The sequence below is a fragment of the Stenella coeruleoalba genome (assembly GCF_951394435.1).
Source record: "Stenella coeruleoalba genome assembly, chromosome: 18".
Lineage (NCBI taxonomy): Eukaryota > Metazoa > Chordata > Mammalia > Artiodactyla > Delphinidae > Stenella > Stenella coeruleoalba.
This window is the reverse complement of record NC_137164.1, coordinates 880,152-904,451: the sequence shown is the minus strand read 5'-3', so window position 1 is coordinate 904,451 and position 24,300 is coordinate 880,152. Positions and strand designations below refer to the sequence as shown.

General features: G+C 53.6%; 1 protein-coding gene across 1 annotated transcript in view; it reads left to right on the top strand.

Moving 5' to 3' along the window:
* The window catches only part of CRYL1 (crystallin lambda 1), a 73,025-nt gene extending 49,199 nt beyond the window's left edge, over positions 1-23,826 (top strand). Inside the window, exons 5-8 of the mRNA XM_079902642.1 lie at positions 3,225-3,419; positions 17,311-17,416; positions 22,468-22,574; positions 22,929-23,826. Of these exons, the coding sequence (XP_079758768.1) occupies positions 3,225-3,419; positions 17,311-17,416; positions 22,468-22,574; positions 22,929-23,042 (522 nt within the window). The 3' untranslated portion in view covers positions 23,043-23,826. The remainder of the gene's footprint in view (positions 1-3,224; positions 3,420-17,310; positions 17,417-22,467; positions 22,575-22,928) is intronic.
* Positions 23,827-24,300: the final 474 nt, after the last annotated feature.

Genomic DNA, 24,300 nt, shown 5'->3' with positions numbered 1-24,300 from the left:
CCCAGTGCCAAGGAAAGGTGCCACGTTAATGAAAAGTCTAGACCACATGGGATTCTGCAGGTGGGTCACCTGTACTGTGTGGTTTCCTGAACTTAGCTCAGAGTAGGGTCACTTGTGCTGATGTGCAGGGTCCGGGTCCCCCCCGCCCCGAGATTCCGGTGCAGCAGCTCTGACTTAAACCCTCCTTTTTGTGGTCCCTTCCACCAGACGTTGCCACTGACTGCGCCAACGCACTCACCGGGCGTGCGCTGCGAGGCGTGTTGGACCATGAGCTCCAAGTTGGCACGTGGGCACTCAATCTTTTTGCGATTAACGTGTTAATGTCAGGAAAGGGGAATCAGAGTGGGGATTCAGGGGTCATTCGGTGGACGTTTGAGTACCGAGTGGAGGTCAGTGTGACCTTGGAGACCTGGGACAGCCTGCTAGGACAGAGACGCCACTAACTTAGCTCAAGCCCACCCCGGGCCAAGAACGAGCATGGGCCTCGTAGAATTGCCAGGAGACCAGCTTGACTGCAAGAGCAGGAGAAAGGTGGACGGCTTGGTAATACTTGGGTCATGGAGAATCGAGAGAGTTACTCTGAAGAATGAGAACTGGCAGCTCCTGCACGGAACTTGGGGCAGAATTCCCAGCACGAGTGGCCAGGGCCTAGGGAGGTGAGGGGTCCTCGAGTGGGGAGCAGGGAAATGCCTCTTTCTGAGCAAGAGGAGGTTAGAGGAGGAGATGAAGACCCAGGGGAGTCATAGATGCCTGCTGCGTCTTCCATGCTGCTCAGAGGGACAGCCTGGGAGTCATAGATGCCTGCTGCGTCTTCCGTGCTGCTCAGAGGGACAGCCTGGACCACCGTTTACGTGACTGAGTGGTCTGGATGTCCTCACACTGAAGTTTAATGGAAGGTGTAAAAGAATGGTTATAAGATAAGGAGACTTAGACCCAGAGCACAGAGAAGAAAACCAAGCACTTAGTTACCACTCCATACAGGTGAAAACAGCACCAGAGAGACCTTAACGGACGCACCCAAATACCAAGTCCCATGAAGCATGTCATGTCCTGCTTCCGTGACATATGTGTGTCCATAAGAAGCCTCTTAGACACCGTGATTGTTACTTGGTTGCTTCAATAAAAGGTGCAGGCCTCTTAGTCAGGAGCTTCCGTTTCTAACCAGTGTTTTTACTTCTAAGTCAGTTTAAAAAACAACTGAATCAAATTGTTCAGAAAACATCCCCTAAGTCCTCTGACAGGGGTTTTACTCCATCTCTCTCTTTTTTAAAAAAACTTTATTTATTTATTTTTGGCTGCGTTGGGTCTTCGTTGCTGCGCGCAGGCTTCCTCTAGTTGCGGCGAGTGGGGGCCACTCTTCGTTGTGGTGCGAGGGCTTCTCATTGTGGTGGCTTCTCTTGTTGCGGAGCACGGGCTCTAGGCGCATGGGCTTCAGTCGTTGTGGCACGTGGGCTCAGTCGTTGTGGCTCGTGAGCTCTAGGCGTGTGGGCTCAGTAGTTGTGGCGTACGGGCTTAGTTGCTCCGCGGCATGTGGGACCTTCCCAGACCAGGGCTCGAACCCGTGTCCCCTGCACTGGCAGACAGATTCTTAACTACTGCGCCACCAGGGAAGTCCCCACATCCCTGCTTTATAGTAAAGAGAAGTTCACCGAGGAGAGACATGCTTCCAGTTCTTATCATTCTGCTCTTAAAAAGGCTAGAGGTTAAACATTTTTATAAGAATTCAGTGATGATAGGCAGGAGACAAGTGATTCAACTAAGGCATTGCTTTGTAATTTATTTGAACTAGATGCTATCCTCGCTTGCTTTCTAGGACGGATGCGACAGGGTGACCAAGACAGGCTGGGAGCAGAATAAACCTCTGAAGTGTGGGACCAGCTGCCTCTCCCGCCAGTCCTAGGAGAAATAGTTTCTTCTCTCTTCTGTAGAAGAAGTCCTTTTAAAGGATGCTTCATATAGTTACTTGGTAGATGTGAGATTCTACCAGTTTTCACCCCAACATGGAGGGAAGACAATTTACAGTCAAGCCTCATTCGGGGAACAGTTTCGTGTGCATCTGCTTAGTGGTGAGGCTGATCAGCAGCCTTTAATCAAACAGCCTTTTCCTTTTTCTGTTTTTGTTTTTTGGCCGTGCCCGGCGGCATGTTGGATCTTAGTTCCCCGACCAGGGATCGAACCCGTGCCCCGTGCAGTGGGAGCGCGCAGCCTTAACCACTGGACCGCCAGGGAAGCCCCTCAAACAGCCTTTTCTTTAGATGTAGGAGAATTTTCCTTGAGAATCTTCAAGAGTGGTTTCTCAAAGGAAACCAAGAACACCAGAGCTGGGTGGGCAAGCATTTCCGCTTGAGTGGACAGACTCTTCCTGTCTTAGCATCTATCACGATGTTGAGGCTGAAGAGAGCTTCTGATGTTGTGTGACTTCTGGGTAAGGTATGATTGCGGAAGCAGATGTTTGAGGCTCGACATGGAGAAGTTAAGGAAATGCCAACGTTAGGGAAGATACTGCCAATCCAATCATTTTTTTTAAATTAATTAATTTATTTATTTTTGGCTGTGTTGGGTCTTCGTTTCTGTGTGAGGACCTTCTCTAGTTGCGGCGAGCAGGGGCCATTCTTCATCGCGGTGTGCGGGCCTCTCACTGTTGTGGCCTCTCCCGTTGCGGAGCACAGGCTCCGGACGCGCAGGCTCAGTAGTTGTGGCTCACGGGCCTAGTTGCTCCACGGCATGTGGGATCTTCCCAGACCAGGGCTCGAACCCGTGTCCCCTGCATTGGCAGGCAGATTCTCAACCACTGCGCCACCAGGGAAGCCCTCCACTAATTTTTAACACTGACACAGTAGACCGGCAATGACTGTTGTGGAAAGAGGATGGCTGGGGGCAGGGTAGGTAGAAGCTTACGAGGTCAAGACGGCTGGGCAGAGAAATCCCGAGGGAGGTCAGGGGTTTGGAGGTAAGCGGTAAATGTACGGGACGGCAGTTTGCACGCTCCGATGTGGACCTCAGTGTTGGCTATGATTCATGCAGTTCTGTGCTCACGTTCTTTCGTTTCCTCCCTGCTCTGTGCATTACTTCATTTCTCGAGTTTCTTGTCACTGGTGCTGAATCTCGAGGGGCCCCGTCCGCCCTGCTGCTGACCCTTCGGAACAGTGAGCCAGCCCTGCTGGAATGACGCCCAGACGCCAGTGCCGTCTTCCTGACTCTCTCTGCTCTGTCTCTCTCCTAAGGTAAATCCACCCTACTACGTCCCGTTGGTGGAGCTGGTCCCACACCCAGAGACGGCCCCTGCGACGGTGGACAGAACCTACGCCCTGATGCGGAAGATCGGCCAGTCCCCGGTCAGACTCATGAAGGAGGTGGACGGCTTCGCTCTGAATCGTCTCCAGTATGCCGTCATCAGCGAGGCCTGGAGGCTCGTGGAGGTGTGTGCGCCGCCCTCTGTCCTGGCAGCTGAGCAGAGGAGGCAGGAGCCTCTGGGCACGCCATGCGGGTGGGAGAATCAGACACTTGCTCTGTTCCGGACACCAAGGGCGAGCTGTTTCTCTCTGTGTCTCAGAGGTTCCCCTGTGCGGTAGGTCACTTGACATTCGGATGTGATGATGGGCTCCTCTTCCTGCCCTTTCCTGTCGTTACCACGTAATTATCTCTGTGACATGCTGCATTTTCCCACTATCTCAGATTCTGCTCCCCCTACTCCCAGTATTATAATTTTTCAGGAGGAAAAATAAATTATATTTTGAGTAAACTTGTATCCTCTAAAGGAACCCAGTTTATTTCAAGAGCTTGAGGAAGAAACAGTGGATGACTTTTTTTTTTTTAATTTATTTATTTTTGGCTGTGTTGGGTCTTCGTTTCTGTGCGAGGGCTTTCTTATAGTTGCGGCGAGTGGGGGCCGCTTTTCATCGCGTGCGCGGGCCTCTCACTGTTGCGGCCTCTCTTGTCGCGGAGCACAAGCTCCAGATGCACAGGCTCAGTACTTGTGGCTCACGGGCCTAGTTGCTCCGCGGCACGTGGGATCTTCCCAGACCAGGGCTCGAACCCGTGTCCCCTGCATTAGCAGGCAGATTCTCAACCACTGCGCCCCCAGGGAAGCCCTGGATGACTTTTAAACTTGTTAGTAGCATGCTTGTCTCACATATAGACAAGAGATTATTTATATATATAAATTTACACACATCTCTATTTACATACGTGTACATTTATATACATATATGTTTAACATCATCCTTGAATTAAAAGATTTTAGACGTGACTTTAAAAATTGCCTGGCCACACGCGCTCCCACCTGCATTTGTGTGAGGGGCCTGGTCCCTGGCAGGGAGACGTCAGGGCAGCTCCACACCTGGGAGTGGCCCAGGCTCTGCCGGTCTGTGCTCCATCCCTCACTTTCTGATGCTTCCCCAGCTTCTGAACTGGTCAGTAGCGTGCTCTGCCCACACCTGTCCTGCTGAAACTCGGCAGAGTGAGCAAGGGTCTGTCCAGGTACGTGCGGCGAGAAGGGGGCTCGGGCTCAATCATCTTCACCTGGAATGGATTCACAGCCTCTAGTCTCGACTCCCGCGGATGCCTGGCGGTCCCAGCCTGAGACAGAACAGGGAAGCTGGCCTGGGGGCACCGGCTTTCAGCTTCCCAGTGCAGGATGCACGTGACCCTCCCACAGAACCCTGGCTGTGGCATTTGGTCACATCCCTGTTGGGTTCATCATCTGAGCTGACTGCTCACACTAGCTGCAGTTCTGTGTCCTCACTGTTTGAATCCAGTTAATGCTCCTACATCTTCAAGATGCAGTGTTGGGATTCCCACTGTGAAGTTTTCAGCTTCAATTTCTCGGTGACTGTAAAATGTTTTGGAATGTCAATCAGTGGTAGAAGCACTGAAGTAAAAACAGCCCCTTGGAGATCTGTTTAAAATATTTCCACCAGGACTTCCCTGGCAGTGCAGTGGTAAAGAATCCGCCTTCCAATGCAGGGGATGCAGGTTCGATCCCTGGTCGGGGAACTAAGATCCCACAGGCCACGGAGCAACTAAGCCCGGGCGCCACAGCTACTGAGCTCGCGCGCCTCAACGAGAGAGCCCACGTGACACAAACTACAGAGCCCACCGCGCTCTGGAGCCCGCGCGCCACAACTAGAGAGAAGCCCACGCGCCACAACAGCAACAGAAGATCCCACATGATGCAGCTGAGACCCGACGTGGCCAAAAAAATAAAGAAAATAAAATAAAAATATTTCCACTTGTCTAGAGTACGGGAACTTAATATACCGCAAGAAAAATTCACTATTACAGTGAAACGTTGCGGAGATTTTAGGGCGACTTTTATTTGTAAGATATCTTAGTGCCTGGAAGAGATGGAGAAAAGCCCTGCAGTTGAATTTTGCTTTCTGTCATCTAAACGAGGAACACCAACTCGAGGAAAACTCAAGAGTTGGGAAGTTTTCCTTCCTCTTCTGTTTTCTGGAAGAGATTGTAAAAGTTCTGTTAATTCTTCCTTAAATGTTTGGTCGAATTCTCCAATTAAACCACCTGGCCTGGAGAATTCTTTTTTGGTCTTTAATTACAAATTCAGCAGCTTTAGTGGTTGTAGAACCATTCAGGCTGTCTGTTTCATCTTGGATGAGTTTTGGCGGTTTATGGTTTTGGAGAAATCGGCCCTTTTCTTCTGTCGCTGAACTTACGAGCGTGAAGTTGTTGGTGGTGCCTGTCGTGACATCCCTGGGTTCATTCCTGTTGTGGGTGATTCATGTCTGCTCTCTTTATCTTTGTCATGCTAGAGATTTATCAGTTTTGGTGCTTTCCTGAAGAGAAGGCTTTTTGTTTCATTGATTCCCTCCCCCTGCCCCCCCACTGTGGTTTTCCTGTTTTCAGTCTCACTAACTCTGGAGGGAGGGTATCCCTTCATCCTTGCAACCAAGCAGGAGAGAGAAATTCCAGGAAAGACAGGGTGGGAGCGGTGTGTGTGCGTGCATGTGCGCGTGCATGTGCGTGCGCACGCGTGTGCGTGTGTGTGTGTGTGTGTGTGTGTGTGTGGGGTTCCTGCACGGGCCTGTCCTTCGTGGGGAACCAGGGGAGATGAGCCAAGGTCGGGAAGAGGCTGCGCAGAGCACACTGTCCCGTCCCAGCCCGTGAGCTCCGCAGGGCATCCATTGTGGGAGCAGGACGGGTGCCCCGGCTGCAAGGGCACGTGGGCGCTCACAGCCATGCAGTCCGTTTTTTCCTGGACCGTTTGGCTGCAGAATTGGGACGGAGCAGCCCCTGTTGGCTGGGAAATGCCAATGGCTATAGTCTAGTCATCCGAGGTTAGGTCACTGGGTGACAGGATCCTGTTGGCCAGAAAAGTGATTTTCAGTCGATCTTTAGCTGACGAGCACAATAAGGGAAGTAGTGTTGTAATAACAGACTCTCGCCCAGACAACAGCTGAGCTTGTAGTGCCCGTAAATTCCTGCCCTGTTGAGGGAGGGTCCGTGGAGGCGAGCGGGAGTGAATCACGGAGCCGCCCTTGGGTTCTCAGCCCATCGGAATGTGCGGGTGGTAATGAGCTTTAAATTGCTTACCTCCGGTTTTGTTCATCCTTCTGAGAAAGGTAACATCCAGGTGATTTCTGCTCCTTGGGCCTCTGGCGTCTTGCTCGGGGCTGTGGTCTGTGCGGGACCCTTTGAGAGATTCCAGGCTTCCGTGGTCCAGCTTTCGTCCTGGCACGAGCACAGCTGTTATGAGGGCTGGTTTCAGCTAATAAAGTGCATCTCCAGGATCGTGTGGTAAAGTTCACAGATGAGACATTTTGTGGTAAAGCCACTCAAGGGTTTCTGTTGGATGTAATTTAGGAGAGCACAGCGGTCCCTCCAGCATATTTGAAGTCGTGTCTAGATTACTTCCAATACCTACTACAACCTCAGTCACGTGTAAACAGTTGTTCATACAATGTCAGTGCATTTAAATAGTCATAAATAGGATGTAAAAACTGTGTAAACAGTTGCCTTTCTAGCAAATTCAACTTTTGCCTTTTGGACCTTTCTGGATTCTTTTTCCTGAATATTTTTGATCCACGATCAGTTGAATTCGAGGATGTGGAACCCGTGGATACAGAGGACTGACTGTAAAACACAGGAATGAGGAGTCTTAGCACAGCAAACCACTGAGAATCATCTCCTCATCAGTGACTTCCGTTTGTATATAGTATTTCAGAGCTTACAAAGTACTTTACATTTCTCATGATTTTCAGAGTTTTTCAGATCATCCAGTCCTAAAACCACGAGAGACATATTGTTATTTTTGCCTTTACAAATTAAGTGGTTTGATCCATGCTCCCCGGTCTGGTAGGGATTCAGACCTGTGCCGCCTGTGTGCCACGGTGTCTGCATTTGTAAGTGAAGATGACAACGGACTGTTCCCCGTCAAGATCTGCTGAGGGTTGGACGGGTTATGTCTGTAAAGGGCTTAGAACGTGGCTGGCGTGTACTAATGCTCGAGTAGGTGTTATGGTTACAGTGATGAGGTGGCAACCACGTTTTCTGAATCCCAGAGTCCAGGGATGTAACAGCAGTCACCTGTGAGTTAGCTCCGAGCTGCAATGCTCACATGCCAGGGCACGAGTGAGGTCCTGGGGCTCAGGGTGGCAGCGCGGGCGTCACCTGGGCGCTTGCTGGAGGGTCAGCGTCTCAGGCCCCACCCCAGCCCTGCGCAACTGGACTCTGCATTTTTGCAACCCCCTCCCCTCCCAGGGGATTCCCGTGCATCGTAAAGGGGGAGGAGTCCTGGCTCAGCCCTGAGACCTTGGCCTCAGCCTTGACGTATGGAATTCCATCTGTTCTAAGATAAAATTGATTTATTTTTTTTACATTTTAACATCTTCGTTTTATTGGCAGCATTTTTCTTCCATAATGGAGCGTTAAATGCTAATTTAACTTTCAATCAATGGAGTCTTAACTTCAATGAGATACAGTATATTCTGCCGTCTTTCTCAGTTGCCTTTTCCCCTTCCATGTTTTCTGTCTTTGCGTGTCTCTTGTTTCTGACCCTCTTTATCTCTGACTCAGGGCTCACAATAGATAAACATGCAGCTCTAACCATCTTTGCTTAGTGGAAAGACTCTTACATGGTCCCGATTCCTAGTCCTAGATTTACGGCACTGAATACCTCTGGTTATCCCGAAAAAAATGTGAAAATTGATTTTAAGACAAGATTTAGTTCACTTGTGATTAAAACACAAACACAGCAGAACACACGAATGCTAGGTTTTCACTGCTCCTCCAAATCAAAGCTCCCGTCCCCCTCAGTCCCCCAGATGCTGTCTTCCCCGTCACGCCGGCCGCACGTTTGGCATCAGCGATCCTCACGTGGCCTTTGGTTTCCGGAGCAGGGATGCAAACCGTAGTCTGGTTTTCCTCATTTGTCGCAGGCCTGTGTGAACAGAGTGTCCCTCCAAGGGTGACGGCTCCTTGGGCCTGAGAGGCGGCCCTGCCGGCCCCCGCGAATCCGGTGCTCCCGGGCTGGTGCTGTAGGCTGGGCTGCGGGTTCCAGCCTCGCCGTCAAGCTACACCGAAACTGGAGAGAACTGCCAACTCCTTTACGGAGGGGCCGACACCGGGGACCGATAGTACTGAGCGGAGTTTGGGGGGAAGATGACCTAACGCCGTAGACTCGCTGCCCGAGCTACCCCTTAGGTTTCTCTCACTTGGGCTGTGATCGCGTGGCGGGAGGCGGTTGTTGGATTTCGCTCTTCTTTTAGAAGCCAGTGTGAGCATGGGCCCAGTTCTCCAAGTTCAAGTTCAACCCCAGAAGTTTGCTTCTCGCACACGGAGCCTTCTGAGAAGGAAGCCAGGTCAGACAGCGAGCCGCCTTGCAGCCGTCCTTTCCTGAGTCTGGGGGGGCCTTTTCTCCATGAATGTCACCCTGAGTACGTACAGGACCTGCCAATGACTCGGGAGGCAAACCAGCACGAACAGGTGGCGAGGATGAAGAGAAGGAGAAGCAGGCTGAGTCACTTGCTCTGCAGGCTCTGGGATCAAGGAAGGCTGCAGAGACTCGTGGCCTGAGTGGCCCGACAAGAGAAAGCACGTTCGAAGCCGTGCTTCCGGGCAGGTGGAAGGCGGGGCTATTTTAGAAGCTTTTATTTAGAGAGAAGGTGTTGGAAACACCAGGACCGCTTAAGGCTTGGCTCCCCTGGAGCGCGGCCAGTAGGAAAAAGCTGAGGCTTGAGCAACATGTTACAGAAGAGACCTTGGCGACACCCATCGGTGTACTTGGCAAGAAGAGTCATGTAGAAGGAGTGAAGGGCGGTTAAGGGCGCCAAGAAAGAGGCCAGCTCCTGCCCTCCCCACCACACGCTCAGCTGTAGGATTTTCTACATGTTACGTCTTTTAAACTTTAAACTTAAAAGTTTAGGGGTTGCGAATTCCCTGGCAGTCCAGTGGTTCATACTCTGAGCTTTCACTGCCGAGGGCCTGGGTTCCCTCCCTGGTCGGGGGACTGAGATCTTGCAGACCACACAGCTTGGCCAAGTAAAGAAAGAATAAGAAATAAAAAGCAAATTTATTTCTAAAAAAAACCGTCAACTTTTTTTGTTTTTTGGGGGGGGCCTTGCTGCATGGCTCGCTGGGTCTTAGTTCCCTGACCAGGGATCGAACCCGGGCCCTCGGCAGTGAAAGCGCAGAGTCCTAACCACTGGACATCCAGGGAAGTGCCTATGTTTTTCTCTCACACAAGTAAAGTGTCTGAGTGGATTTCCTCATGGTTGCCTTTTCCTCCCCCAGCTCTGAGCCTCGGTCCTTCCAGGAAGGTTGCTTCCTCTGTTTGCCGCTTTCAACCGGGGCCTGGGCAGCTCTCCCTGCCCCACGCAGGGCTCGGCTTCCTGCGCCGCCGGGTGCCCGGTCCATCCCTGCTTGGTGTTCATCTGCTCCAGGGTCCACGAGTCTTATGACTGCCCATCACCAGGCGCCCTAGGTCAAAATTCACCCATGGAAACTTTTTCTAAAACGTTTTCCTGCCATCTCTGCATTATTTATTGTACCTCCTGAAAACCTAACCTCGACAAGGCTGAGGGAACTGTCTTCCCCCGGCCCCTGGAGCTCACCTTTCAGCCCTGGCCCACGTCCCTGTGCTCACCTGGCCTCTGTCTTGCCTTCCGAAGCCTGGGTCAGCTTGTCCGTGGCAGGAAGTCCATCCCCAGAGGACACTGAAGGGTTCTCTGGGTTCCAGCTGTTCGAGCTCTTTCTCCCGTGCAGTGTACCGAGCCTGCTGTGGACCCAGCTGCACTGCCATCCTCCTTAGCTTAGCCTGCTTCTCGGGGGACGCATCAGCTGGGACTACAGGCCCTTCGGAGCAGGTGGGCCACCCCCTTCATGAGGACCATCCTCCAAATTAACTGAGACCTGCTTTCTCGGCTGTAAGTTGGAAGAGCCTCCTATCAGTGGCCTTCCGTTCAGAGGCGGATGGAGAGGGAGGCGTTTCTCGTTACAGGGCAGCTCTGGAAGGACACCAGGGTCTCAGCATTTTAAGAAGCCCCGGAACTATATCAGGACCCACACCTGTGGCTCAGCAAGTGTTTCATGTCCTTCACTGACCACTGGGAGGCGATCAAATTAACGAGAGGCCACTCCTGGCCGATGCGCGTTAGGCCGCGTGTGACAACCTGTGGGCGTGCAGGCACGGCAGGAAGGCGGGGGGCACTGGGCTGCAGGTGCGCGTCTGGAGCTCCTGTTCCTGCTGGCGCCTCCTGTGCGTGGAGCTGGTCCGTCCAGCTCTCCTGAGGTTCCCTCCTGCATGGGGAGCGCCTGGCCCAGCTGCAGCCCGCAGACTCCGACGGTCTCCCTCAGGGCGGTACAGCTGAGAGACTTGATCTGCTGGCTGGGAATCACCAGTCAATTAGAACTCTCCCGGCAGCGACGGCCTGTAAGAAGTAGACCATTTCTGTAATAGGATTTACCCTTTTACGGGAGGTTATTTTCTGAGTAGCCGCGCTGGCGAGCAGCAAAACCCTACTGAAAGGAGAGATTCTGCTGACTTACTGTTTCAGAGACAACTCCAGCCCCATTAACAGATACACGTAATGAAGACACCAACCACATACTCAATTTAAAAAACCTGCTTGGCATGCCTGGGGTTACTGCAGCAGTGTTTAAAGTAGAAGCACCTATGCTAGGATTCTGACCGCTCTAAAAGAAAACCAGGGACTTCCCTGGCGGTGCGGTGGCCGAGACGGCGCCTTCCAGTGGGGAGCTGGGATCCGCGTGCCTCGGGGCCGGGAAATCGGGGCGCGGGGCACAGGCTGTATTGTAGCGAGTTCGCTGAAGACTTTAAGGATGTTCCACATCCCAAAAGAAAAAAAAATCTTTAAAAAGGAAAAGAAAATGAAATGCTGTCACTCTAACACCTGACTGGTAATCCCCACCCACAGCTAATCGGGCAGTGATGGCTTTCAGGTCCTCTGCTGTGAGCTGGAAAGTTAACAGGCAGGGCGGGGGAGGGCGGGGGAGGCCGGCGCCCCCGGTGGAGGACAGAGGCGGAGGGAAGGCGTCCGCAGGAGAATGGGCAGAGAGGCGAGGCGCAGGTGACCTCTGGGACAGGGAGCCTGAGGCCCGGCCATCCTGCTTCCCGAGGTGCAAGCGGGAGCGGCCCTGCCCGGCCATCCTGCTTCCCGAGGTGCAGGCGGGAGCGGCCCTGGGGGTGCGAAGCTCCGTGGCTGGTCGTGAGGGGCAGGCGGCCACGGGCCAGGGGTGCCTCGGCGTGGAGGCCGAGGGCTTCCGCTGCTTGGCGCCCACCTCTCTGTCGAGAGCCCTGTTCCCGGACGACCCCAGTTAGGGCTCCACCACCGCAGCGAGCCCTGGTGCGCTTACATTTGCACGAACGGATGCCTTGGGCTTTGGCTGTATTTAAGGTCCAGGCCTTTTCTTTGTGTTGGACTCATAATACTGGTGTTTTTCTCCCTGAAAGCTTTGTTACGAGCGCAGCAAAGTAAGAAAAATCACACGAGGGTGTCGCTGCCGCGGCCCAGACAGCTCTGGACTATCCCTCGGGTTAAGACAAAGCCTTTCCCCTCTTTCCTTTTCATTTTTTGGTTTCTTTCCGCTAAAAGCTTTATTCTTAAAAATATTCAAAGGGAAAATACCACTTACGTTCCCTACCCTGAGCCAAATTGCTTTTATTTTTCTGTGTTCTTGTCTAGCCTCTGTTAAGAATACTTTCCTCGAGGGCTTCCCTGGTGGCGCAGTGGTTGAGAGTCCGCCTGCCGATGCAGGGGACGTGGGTTCGTGCCCCAGTCCAGGAAGATCCCACGTGCCGCGGAGCGGCTGGGCCCGTGAGCCATGGCCGCTGAGCCTGCGCATCCGGAGCCTGTGCTCCGCAACGGGAGAGGCCACAGCAGTGAGAGGCCCACGTACCGCAAAAAAAAAAAAAAAAAAAAAAAAACTTTCCTCGACTTTTTATTCATTTCTAATGGCTTCATGAGATTTCATTCCACTGATCCTTTTGAAAAAATCTAATCGTTCGCCTGCTGTGGGTTGTTTTAAGGTCATTTCAAGTTTTCTGCCGTACGATGCCTCTTTGCACATACGGTCTCCTCCTCTGGCGCCTTCTTCTCCCAGAACAATTCGGGCAGTGGGATCGCCCTGTCGGGCCGGACACCTGCCGAGGATGCGGCCCCGTCTGCCCCTCACTTCCCAGTGGCCTGGCTGGGACCGTCCACCGTGAGCTCTCGTCTCCTTGCCCCGCGTCCCCTCTGAGGCGCTGGATGCAGGGGTTTGATGCGTATGAGTCAGTGTCCCGTTGCATCAGCTAAATGTGTTCAGTCAGCTCTTCTCCAGGGTCGCACGGTTTGCCTGTGTCATCCCGCAGGAATGGCCCCGCCCCGCTTCCAGGAAAACACAGGGTGCTGAGCGGCTCACAGACCCGACAGCCTCTGGGTGACAGCGGGGCAGCACTTAGCAGTCTCCCCTTTTTCACCTATGAAAGTCCTGTCCTTGCCTCGCCTTTTCCCTGGAAGGAAGTGTGGGTGGGGACGGGTGAATCAGGGCTTCGTCACTGGCTCCGGAGCCAGTTTTCATATTGTGTGTGGGAGACGCAGTGCTTAGCGAAGAATGTAGGAAACAAAGGCATGCAGGCGTACGTGAGTGGAAGGAACTAACTCATGGTTCTAGCTGGTTTCTTGTGAGAAAAACCCGAACCCTCATCATCGTGATAGTCCTTGGTTTAAACTCCACGATCAGTAACTACGTTATTACTCTGTACCGTTTGTTCATAAGGGCTGCAGGGATGGACTTTCTAAAGAGTCCAGTGCCCCGACTCGGGCTTGACTATCTCTGCACCGGGGTCACTGGCGTCTGGCTTGACACTGAACGTCTCTGGGGATCGGGGACTAAGCCTGAGGTGGCCTCTTTCTCTGTAACCCCTTCTCCTGGGCCTCTGACGGGGGGGTGACGCTGGACCAGCGCACGCTTCCTTCACGCCCCTGGATGTTGCATTTCGTCGTCTGACACACTAAAGCTTTTTTTGTCTCAGTTAAGACATTGGATTGAAGCCTGCGCAGCTCTGGTTGGGGGAACTTGTGTATAACCTCGTCCAGATTCCTGGGAGGCGGGTCTGTTCCTCGTGGTGATGGTGCCGGCCGAGGTGGAGAAGTGTTTGCGCAAGAGAGACTTGAAAATTCAGGACCAGGTGTGGTGAAAAGTAGAGATCAAAAGCTGGGAAATAGTAAAAGAGAACCAGACAAGGAAAGACGGCATGAGAAACGTGAGAAAGGCAAGTGACTGCGAGGCCATATGCCAAAAGTATGTGCCTCGAACAAGAAAGTTTAATATGAGAAGCGGGTGATTAGAAGGAAGGGGATTTCTGGGCAGCTGGTCATCAGTAGAGGAGACAGTCCCATGGCTCTCCCTTCAGCAGATTTTGCATTCCTGAGCTACGCAAGACCCCCGCCGCCTCCCCCTTCTTTCGCGTACCCCCGAAGGACAGGCCGAGCACCACGGTCCTTATTTTAGTGGTGTCTTCCCATCCTCCTCCCCCAAGTACCAGACCCAGGATGCCCGAGGGTAAGGATCGTGCTCTGAGCTTCCACTCTGCCCCCTGCGAGGATCGGCTGGGCTGGGCCAGAGGGCCGCTCATTCAGTCACAGCCTGTGTTTCTCTGAAGATGTTTTATAGATGCGATTAGCAGCTACAGTCAGTTGACTTGAGTAAGGAGATTATGCTCAATAATCTGGGCAAACTTCATCCCATCAATTGAACAGCCTTAAGGGCAGAGCTGAGGTCTCCACCAGCGGCTCCCGCCCTGGATGTCAGATGTGCCGGTGTCCACACGCCGATTCTTTGGCATAAATCTCTTGGCGTATCTATAGCTGAGCGGTTCTGTCTCTCTGGTGGGACCCTGACTGGTACATCCCAGACCTTTCATTGCACTTGAAGTTTGCACCTTGCTTGTGGGTGGCAGTCTGGGAACCTCCTGTGAGCACGCCAGGTGCAAAGTGTATGCCCAGGCCGTGGGTGTGTGTTGGTGTACTGTGGAGTCTTAGACTTTAGCTAAAGGAGGTGAGTTGAGGCAGGAGGTGTTCAGTGAAGGGGCTCCTGCCCACTCTGGCTGGGCTGTCCTCATCCAGTGGTTTTTCAGGACATGATGCAAACCACCTTTTGAACTAGCAGTGATCATAGTGTCCATTGCTCTGTCTGAGATTTAGGAAACTTTTAACCACTTGGGGCTTTTCCTTGTACGTGTGACTTGAGAATTTTACCACGAGATAGAGGAAGTACTGATAGCTATACTGACCCCCCAGGCACACTGGAATGAGGGAGTTTCAGTCCTCAAACTGCTGCGGGGGTCCTGTCTCTATCCAAGGAGTCGTCACCAGATCCATTCATCTCAAGCGCTTGGCCCGCCTTTTATGCCATAGCAAGGATTTATTTAGTTATTATTGATAATGTTAACATCTAGGCCACAGGTGGCACTAGGGCTCTGGGTGGAGCGGAGCTCACAGCACAACTTGACCTTCAGAATATCCCGAACATGAAGCTTCAGTTCTGCGCTGAGTGCAGCAGGGATGAACCCGGGCACCTGCCTCAGTGGCGTGGACCCTAATCAGCGAGCATCTTGGCTGAATTTCTCGTGGCCGATTCTTTTCTTTGGATTTAGCTTCTGGGTAAAAACTCAAGCTTAGAGAAATCTGCCTCAGAAAATTCAAATCGGGCAGAAAGCAGCAGTTAGGAAGAGGAAATATTAAACCTTTTTCTCTTTTCTAACTTGTTCAGCTAATGAATAGCAACTGGTCAAAAACTGACCGCCCTCCGTGGATGCAGCAGGAGTGAGGGAAGTGCAGGTCCTCTCCAGTGTGAGGGCGCGGGTGATGGAGAAGCCCTCTAACGCTTTGATTGGTCGGGTCACTGTTAGCGCTCACGACGCTTACAAATCAGAATTTAATTACTCTGAGTGGCTCACTGCGCGGGTATTTTGAAATCTTTGGAAGTCAGCTCTGAAAGTACTGAACACAGTTTTGGGAGAAGAGAGTCAAGGCAAACACCGCCGCAGGCCAGGCTGGCTTCCGGGTCCGCATCCTTCCCAGTTTGGTGGTGGAATGGAAACTCGAGGCTGTTGGAATGTTGACCTGGGGGCCAGGGCCGAGGGAGGGTCGGCAGCCCCTGCGTGGCTGCCTTTCACGGCGCTCCCGAGCCTTGGGAGCCTTGGGTGCGGGAATGCCCTTCCTGCCCAAGACATGGCGCGGAGGGAGCGAGGGAGAGAGGCGGCCGGACCCTGCGGACCAGCAGTCGTTTCTTGGTGGTTCTGGGCGGCACCACCACGGGCCTTGTGTTCAGTGTTTCCTCCTGGTGCCCATGCCCCGCCCTCCCCCCACCAGCTCTGCCACCAGGAGGGGAGGGCGGGCGACTGGTGAGTATCTGAGTGAACTGAGTTGATTTGCTCTCAGTAGCAGTCAGATGAACCCAAGGATGGTTTAGAACTAATAGGAAGCCCCTGGTCCGCGCCACCTAGGGACAGCGACACGGGTGCAGCCACGTCGGCTCCCAGTGGAGGACGCGCCAGGCCGCGGCTCTGCAGTCGTTTACGGTGGAAATGACGACAGCCCAGATGTTTACCAACAGTAGGACGGATGAGGAAGCCGCGAGGACGGGCGCCTACAGCAGCACACGGCTATGGTGAATCTTGAAAGCGTGAGGTGGAGTGAAAGACGCAAGTCAGAAAAGAACGCACTGTGAATCCATCTCCAAGAAGATGGAAAACAGGCAAAATGCAGACTCCATGTTTCGGGAACGCGGAGGAAGGGATGGTTATTACGAAAGTCAGGATGTTTGCCTCTGGGCGAGTCAGGAAGCCTGGAGGGGCCGCGCGCTCAGCTCCGCGTGCGGCTCTGCGCGTCCCCGTCTGTCACGCGCGCGTGCGCACGTGTGTGCAGCCACGCGGAAAGGGCTTCTCACCCAGGGTCCTCAGTCGTCCCGAATCACCCCTGCCCTGCGTGGGCCCCCGGCCCCCCCTCCTCGCAGACGCCCACAGGGGCCCGAGGGACTGTTTTCTCCCCCCGGCAGCTGGGCCGCAGGGGTGAGGGGCGCGCGGGCCTCCTGGGGGCCTGGACTTTGGTGGTGGAGCCCCCGGCCCAGGGGAGGGAGGGAAGGCGGGCGCCGGGCGGGGGGTGTGTGCGCGCCGGGGCTGAGGGTCCAGGCTTGCTCCACCCCCGACTCCCTGTTCCCGAAGCGGGGCCTCTCCACGTGGAGGAAGGCGCTCCGGAAACAAGAGCTGGAGACTTTGCAGCCACCCTGACAGCCTGGGCCGCTTCCCTCTCCCGGCGGCCGCGCGGGTCATCACCTCGCGTCCCTGCTCCTTCCGCAGGCGACCGCGTGGAAGGTAGGGCCGTGTGAGCAGCACGCACGCACGCACACACACACACTCACTGCTCGAAGCTGCCTTGCATCAAAGAATAGCACTTGTTTACGAGCACATCAAAAGCTGAGCACGGCCGGGCTTGCAGGCGGACGAAGCCTGGAGGACGCTCTCCAGCTCTTCCGACAGCCCCGGGTCTCAGGCAGAGGTGCAGAGAAGGCTTCCGCCCTTTGCTTCCGACAGGACGAGGGTTGTAGGTTAGAGAATGGGGGACAGCGGAGGGGCTGGAGATTGAATTGGTATTCGACCATTTCACAGCACACTCTCCTTTCAGGATCCGTTTGTATCCTACAGTTCTGTGATGCCGCGTTTGATGAAACCTGTGATAGTGCTTTGCAGAGAATTTTGGGATCCCGCTCTAGAGAAGTCAGGATGAAAATGATGGTAATGAAACGGTCTTTCCCGAGGACTCACCACCTTGCCGACCCCTTCTCTCCACTTAGGAAGGAGTAGTGTCCCCGGGCGACCTTGACCTCGTCATGTCGGACGGCCTGGGCATGCGGTACGCGTTCATTGGGCCCCTGGAGACCATGCACCTCAACGCCGAAGGTAGGCTTCCGTTCCGTCGGGTTCAAGGTGGGATTCTGTGCTGTTTAGTGCTTTCATGGTTTTGTAACGGTCAATCTTGCCTTTTCTTACAACTGAATAGAAACAGTGTCGTGCAGGAGATGGCGGCCAGTCCGTCATTCACAGGGAGGGGCTGAGGGGAAAGTCCACGCGGGCTCCACGCACCTCCCTGTGGCAAGAACTGGGGGGCGGGGGTGAGATGCTGCTGACACCGCCAAGGACCCTCCAGCCTGAGGAAGGCAGAGCTGTGTTTCCTGAGAACGATGGTGAAGTGCTTTACAGAGGCAAGAAGAAGAAATAGGACTGGGGACATGACCACCGGCACCTCGACTGCACACACCTTCTGCCCAAGTAGGAGCAGCTTCTGGGCGTGTTTGCTGAGCGTGGGTCTCCTTCCAGAAGGCGGGGAGGCCTGAGGGAGGGGCTTCTGCGGGAGAAGGGCTGGTGACAGCTGCGGGGACAGGCCTGGCTGGCGGCTGCCCCAGAAGCCGACCTCCAGGGGCTGGGGGAGTAGGTGAGAGCCAGTGAGCTGGTGACACTGAAAGAAAAATAACTTGAGAAGGGGAGACTCTCCCAAGAATGAAACTTTCAGCCCGACTTTAATCAACTGAAAAAAAGGACATCATTTGAAAAACAAGCAATAAAACCTACAACAAACTAAGACAAAATAAATCAAAAAAGCTATGCATAAAAATCTGGGAAAATGTCACCTAAATGTTATTACTGCTGCTGTCTCTTGGTGCTGAAATGATAAGTAACTTATCCTTGTGCTTTTTTATGTTGTCATAAATTTGTACAATTTTTGTGTATTGTTTTAAGCATTAGGTTATTAAGTTGTGAAACTTGAGTACAGATAGAAAACAAATGTTGTGTTCAGCTCCATGGTCTACGTTTAACGAACGTGTTGAGAAACTGGAGCATATCCAGAAGAAGGTGACCGGAGTAGTGTGTGTCTGTCTGTCTGTGTCTTTTGTGGGGCTGGAGCTAGAACAGAAGACCGGAAACAGCCGGAGGAACTTTCTAGAACCTGGAGCTGATGTGCGGAGAGGCCCTGCCGTGAGAGGGGAGCTGAGGGGCCGGAGGCTGGTGCCCACCTGCCAGACGCTTGGGTTGAGAGGAGACTCCTGCAGTGAGGTTGGAGGGCGGGGGGCCGGAGCAGGTGACCCCTGGGAGTCTGTTGGACATAGATTTTAGAGTTCGGTGTTTTCCTGTTCGTTCAGTCACTTCTCACCACAGTAATTGGTGGAATATAGTTTCCAGTGAGTGAGTCAAGCAGTTTCCTAGATGTGTTGGTGCCCGGCTGCACACGTGTGCGCCCAGAAGCAGTTCAGCACGGGATGGTTCTCCCCGGGGCGGAGCAGGGAGGGGGCAGCGCTGAGCACGGGGCTGCGCAGAGAGCAGCGAGCAGGGGTTCCCACGATCGCTCATTAAAATGAAGCCTTGGAAAATTTCAAATGTTTTTTTCAACCAGAACCTTAAAAGTGAGGAACATATTTAAGCATTTGAAGTGGACGTAGACACTGCCTGGTAACCGTCATGTTTTTCTTTTTCTTTCTACCTTTTTTTTTTTTCTTGAGAAAAATAAGATAATTCAGGTATCACAAGAAATCTATAGGGAGAGACTGAGAACAGCTTTAACTCTCAAACAAATAGAAACAGAAGCCGATGAAACCAGAAACTCAAGAATCAAATAGTGTGCAGACAGGAAGGAGGCCCACAGCAATTTTTCAAACAAAGCAGAAATGATAAGCAAACCTAATTGGCTTAATATGATAGTGGTGGACGGATGTAGTTTTCAACTTCAGAGCATTCCAGAGACCAGAGTTAGACGGTTTCGAGATCTGGCTTGGCATCAATGGAAACGCTCGTTATTCCTCACAGTGTCACCAGAATATATCAAGAATCCTTCCTCTGGATATAGCTTTATATAAAGCGACGTCTCAGGTTAAGGCTAGTTATTAGTCTTTGAAAGCTACAGTTTATCTGGACGTGGTAGAGGTATTTTAGGATCTGAGAAGCAGGAGGCCAGCACGCCTCCTCCGTCTGGCTACGTTTTAAGGCAGCGCCGGCTCTCAGAGTGGTGGGTCTGGCTGGTGGAGTCAGCCAGCGCCCCGCTGACCTGCAAGCTAGATGACCTTGGCAGGTCAGTGCACTGCACCTCAGTTTCCCCACCTGTAAAAGGGGTATAGCAGCAGTGACCCCCCCCCACACACAGGGGTGGCATGAGAATACATGGTGTGGAGACACTGGGCTCGTTAGAAACCAGTGAAATGAGCTAAATCTAATTTCATGAGAATCTGTTCCCCCCCCTCCCCCCGCCGTCTTTTCTTATTCCATATAAGCATCTCTTAAGAAGTTAGGTTCAGGGCTTCCCTGGTGGCGCAGTGGTTGAGAGTCCGCCTGCCGATGCAGGGGACACAGGTTTGTGCCCCGGTCCAGGAAGATCCCACATGCCGCGGAGCGGCTGGGCCCGTGAGCCATGGCCGCTGAGCCTGCACGTCCGAAGCCTGTGCTCCGCAACGGGAGAGGCCACAGCAGTGAGAGGCCCGTGTACCGCAAAAAAAAAAAAAAAGTTAGGTTCAGAGTCTTCTAAAAAGGTAAGCTCTATGAGTTTTTGGAAGAGGGTATTGTTGACAGAGCAGAGGGCATGGATGTAAAGAAGATATGGGGGAAGGGCAGACTAGTGGGATAAAAGGTGAAGTGGTTTTTTTCCTTTCCATTTTTTTTTTTTTACATAGTTTTTATTTATTCATTAGCCTGTGTTGGGTCTTAGGGGCTGTGCGCAGGCTTAGTTGCCCCACCCCGCGGGATCCCGTGTGGGATCTTAGCTCCCCGACCAGGGATCGAACCCGCGTCCCCTGCATTGGCAGGTGGATTCTTAACCACTGCGCCACCAGGGAAGTCCCTAATTTCCAATTTCAATGAAATTGTTATTCTAGAATAATTCCCACTCAGTTCACCTTTCATGGTGTAGAGAAGCCAAAATTATCGTTGGAAATATTTAAAGGCCTCCTTTTTTACCCTCTAATGGAAGGGGATGTGTTGCAAATAATAGTAAGAGTGATACCTTCACTGGAAAGTTGTCAGTAAGGCAGGCACACCGCGGATCCTGACTGTAAGTCACTGTGAACTTCCTGTGTCTGGAGCGAGTGGAGGCTCCCAGCCTCGCCACAAACAACGGGCTGTTTACCCTGAGAGCTGAGTGCATGTTATAGAAAGTGTTTTTATGCTAATGAGACTGAAGTTTTAATTGGTTTTCTGAACAAGTTGGGGAGAAGTTATGAACTGTAAAGAGTTTCACCATATTTTATTCTGTTCTGAAGAAATAAAAGCCCTTTTAAAACTACAAATTGTATAAAGGGCAGTAGGGAAAAAAAGATTCTAGAAAGCCCCTGGGAGACTCAGATGACTTCACAGGGGCAGTGAAAGAGGGACACTCGTTCAGAAAACGTAAAGTGACCCAGAGGTGAAACACGGCACCTGAATCGAGTCCCGTGGCCCATTGCTGGGGGTTGGGGGCCGGGGCAGCTTGTTTCTCCGAAAGTGGGTGAGTTCGCGGCTGCAGCACATCTGCCTGCTCTTTTCTCACTCAGTGTCTCCAGCTCACTTGGTTCAGCGTCTCTGCTTCCCCAACACGAGTCAGCTGTATTTGTGTCTGGATTTTATCACTTTGAGTTTGAATAAACCAACAAATCGTAACAGTGAAGTAAATATTGAGCTCTGGACCATCCCCTGGTGCTTCTGGTAAACACAGTGAAACCCCTCATCTTAAAAGGGAGCGTCCACCACTTAATTGCAGGTGCTAACGTCAGAGACGTTGCATTTTCCAATTCTCACCCTTCGACCCACTTTCTCTTCTAAGACAAAGTGGGTATCATTTTATCACCCTCTGAGAGAAGGCAAACGATTTGGGACAAATGCAGTTGAAATCAGCGAATTTAGGAGATGCACCAAAAGCAACCCCACAGAAGCTGTTTTTCTTTTTTAAGGCGTAACTAGCGGAGATCATTTTTATTTTAAATGAATCGCGCAGCTTTCGTGGGGTCGGTGAGGGCCCAGCTCTGGATCTCTGCAAATCCTGCAGTTTCGTTTGTTCCCTTGTTATCTTTTTAGCCTGACTGACCAACTGCCGAGTCTCCCTGGTTTTGAGAGAGGTTGGCAAGGGGCCAGCGCAGCTCAGCGGCTCCGGGGCCAGGCTCCCGAGGCGACCTGCCTGGCGGGCAGGAGGGAGGGATGGGGGAGGGAGGGCCACGCTGTGTGCCGATTGGTGAGTCCAGGCAAGCCCGCCCCGCGTGTGGGCAGCTGACGGGCTTCCTCTTGGAGTCGGCCTCCGCCAGGCAGCCCGCGCGCTGCTCCTACGTGCGGCGCTTCCCTCCCCCCGCAACCCCGCCAGGATGAGCCTCTTGTCCATGTGCTTCTCCACCAGAATCCTAGGGCTCCATCTTCGATCGAGGGCCCGGCGTAGTGGGAAGTCGTGTGGCCGGGGCTCAGATGCAGGTCGGGGCGGGTGGCTGGCGGCGCCCTAACCCAGCGGCCACAGCCTAGCCAGCCCCTGGGGTGAAGAGCCCGTGTTAAGGCCGCCGCCGCCCGGGGGGGTCAAGTGCCAGGTAGAATCCAGGGATAAGAGCGGAGTGGGCAACGGAATTAATTGAACTTGACATCTTTGGTTCTTAGAAAATGCATTCGAGCCATGTACACGAGTAACCTCACAGATACATCGTTGAAGGAGACGCTTGTGGTGAAAACAGGATTCATGTGATAGTCGAGGAATCAAAGCAGGAACGTGGGCCGACCCAGCGTCCCTGAGAGGCGCTGACCCAGGCCTGGAAGTCGGGTTGCTTCTCGGGCCTTTATTACCGAGAAAAGCTTGAGGAGTGAGCCCAGGGCCACTGACAGGGGTGCCTTTCCCACCCGCAGCCCTGCTTCGTCCACGGGAGGGTGAGCCCAGGGCAACACCCTCCGGACACATTCTTGGTTTGAGCCGCAGACAAGAGTTCTCTGACTTGGGCATTCTTGTTTTCTTGTGCTTCCAGGTATGTTAAGCTACTGTGACAGGTACAGCGAGGGCATGAAACATGTCCTAAAGACTTTTGGACCTGTTCCAGAGTTTTCCGGGGCCGCAGCTGAAAAAGTGCACCAGGTGTGTAGACTCCCTGCCGGTGGAAGGCGAGGATTCGTTTGTAGCCAGGCTCTTTGGCTTGACTTTGAGGTTCCACGTCCCTGACTGTTCATAGCCCCGTCAGGGTCTCAGGGGACCCTCCGAGCGGTGTGACCAAGGAACTGGCAGGTCATTTTGACTCGTCTGAAGGAACCGTCGGCCCCTCTGGATTTGGAAAGTTACATTAGTTTAGGGTTTGCCAGGCTTCTTTTGTCTCTGAAAGCAAATTCAGAGTTTGCATAAATAGGAGAAATTTCCCTCCTGCCAAGTTAGTTGCTCTTCATGCTTCTTTTCCCTTTTTCCCTCTTGTCTTTTCTTTGTCTTTCCTGCTCCCAGGCCATGTGCGTGAAGGTTCCAGATGACCCGGAGCACTTAGCTGCCAGGAGGGAGTGGAGGGACAGGTGCCTCATGAGACTTGCCAGACTGAAGAGCCAGCTGCAGCCCCAGTGAAGCCTCGCGCGACCACTGCCGCCCGTGCTGGAGCCCGTTCGCTGGAAGCACGAGCCCCTGTCAGGTGGCTCAGAGACGCGGGGAGGCCTTGGGAGCCCAGCAGGCAGAGCAGGACCTGCTCTCCACTAGGCAGGCGCCCCGGGGGACTGGGGGTCAGAGCAGCGCTGAGGTCTGCGGGCTGGCTCCCCTGCCACCAGGGCAGCCAAGAGAGCAAATCGCCTGAAGATTTTACCATTTATTTCCCGTGTGGTTCCATGTGGATGCCCTTCATAGCCAGTGATCGTAGTTTCAGGTTACTTTAATCTGCTGCACAATATTTTTATCGTTATTTTCCGACCTCTCGCTGAGTACTCTGTGGCCCTGCATTTATGACGCAACTGCCTTCATTTTCTTGATGCTTATTCCAAATAAAAGCGTTTGATTCCATAAAGACGTCTTTTCCTTCTGTTCTTTCTGCGCAAGTCGGTGATCCTGATGACGAACGTTATCTCGAGTGACCACGACGGTCGAGTCGTAAGCGGATCCTTTGTTCAGGGCCCTCTGTCATTCGGGGACAGCCCACAGTTTGGGCCAGAGTTTCCCACGGCGCCACGGTCGGGTGTGCTTGGGAAGCCCCTTCTGGGGGTGGCGTGCAACCCACCGACGCCGCCACAGCGAGCGCGTGACCGATGACACGGCCCGTCTCCGGCCGTGAGCAGGACGAGGTGATCCTGGGCTGTGGAGGCCGCACCCATGACGGGGGCTGGGCAATGGCTGGGGATCCCGGGCCGGCCGGTGTCCGCAGGGCAGCCCCCGGCAGGGAGAGGGCGCTGGAGCGCACAGACCTTCGCTCGGGCCGCGCCCCCGCCCAGTCTTCGGAGCCCCTCCCAGCCCCCGGCGGCGGCGGCGGGGGAGGGCGGGCCGGCGGGAGACCCCCTTCCGGCTGTAGCACGGGGCGCTCCTGGGCGAGACCCTCGGCTCCCCTGAGCCGGCCTCGGGCTGCCCGGCCGGGGATCCTCGCCAGGTTCTGACTGGCCCTGGGGACCCTCCCAAGCTGGACCCCCTTTGCCACTCTCCCTTCGCCACGGCCGAGGGCTTGCTCTTGTTGGACAGCCCGCAGGGCCACCTTGGCCTCTGGAAGAGCTGCCACATTGTCCCTTCCTGGGCTGTGGCCCGGAGCGCGGGCTCTGACAGCCACCTGCTTGTTTCAGTCCGGACCCGGGGCCGGGCGTCCCTGGCGGGTTTTCTAGGTTGGATGGAACCATACTTGGCACTACAG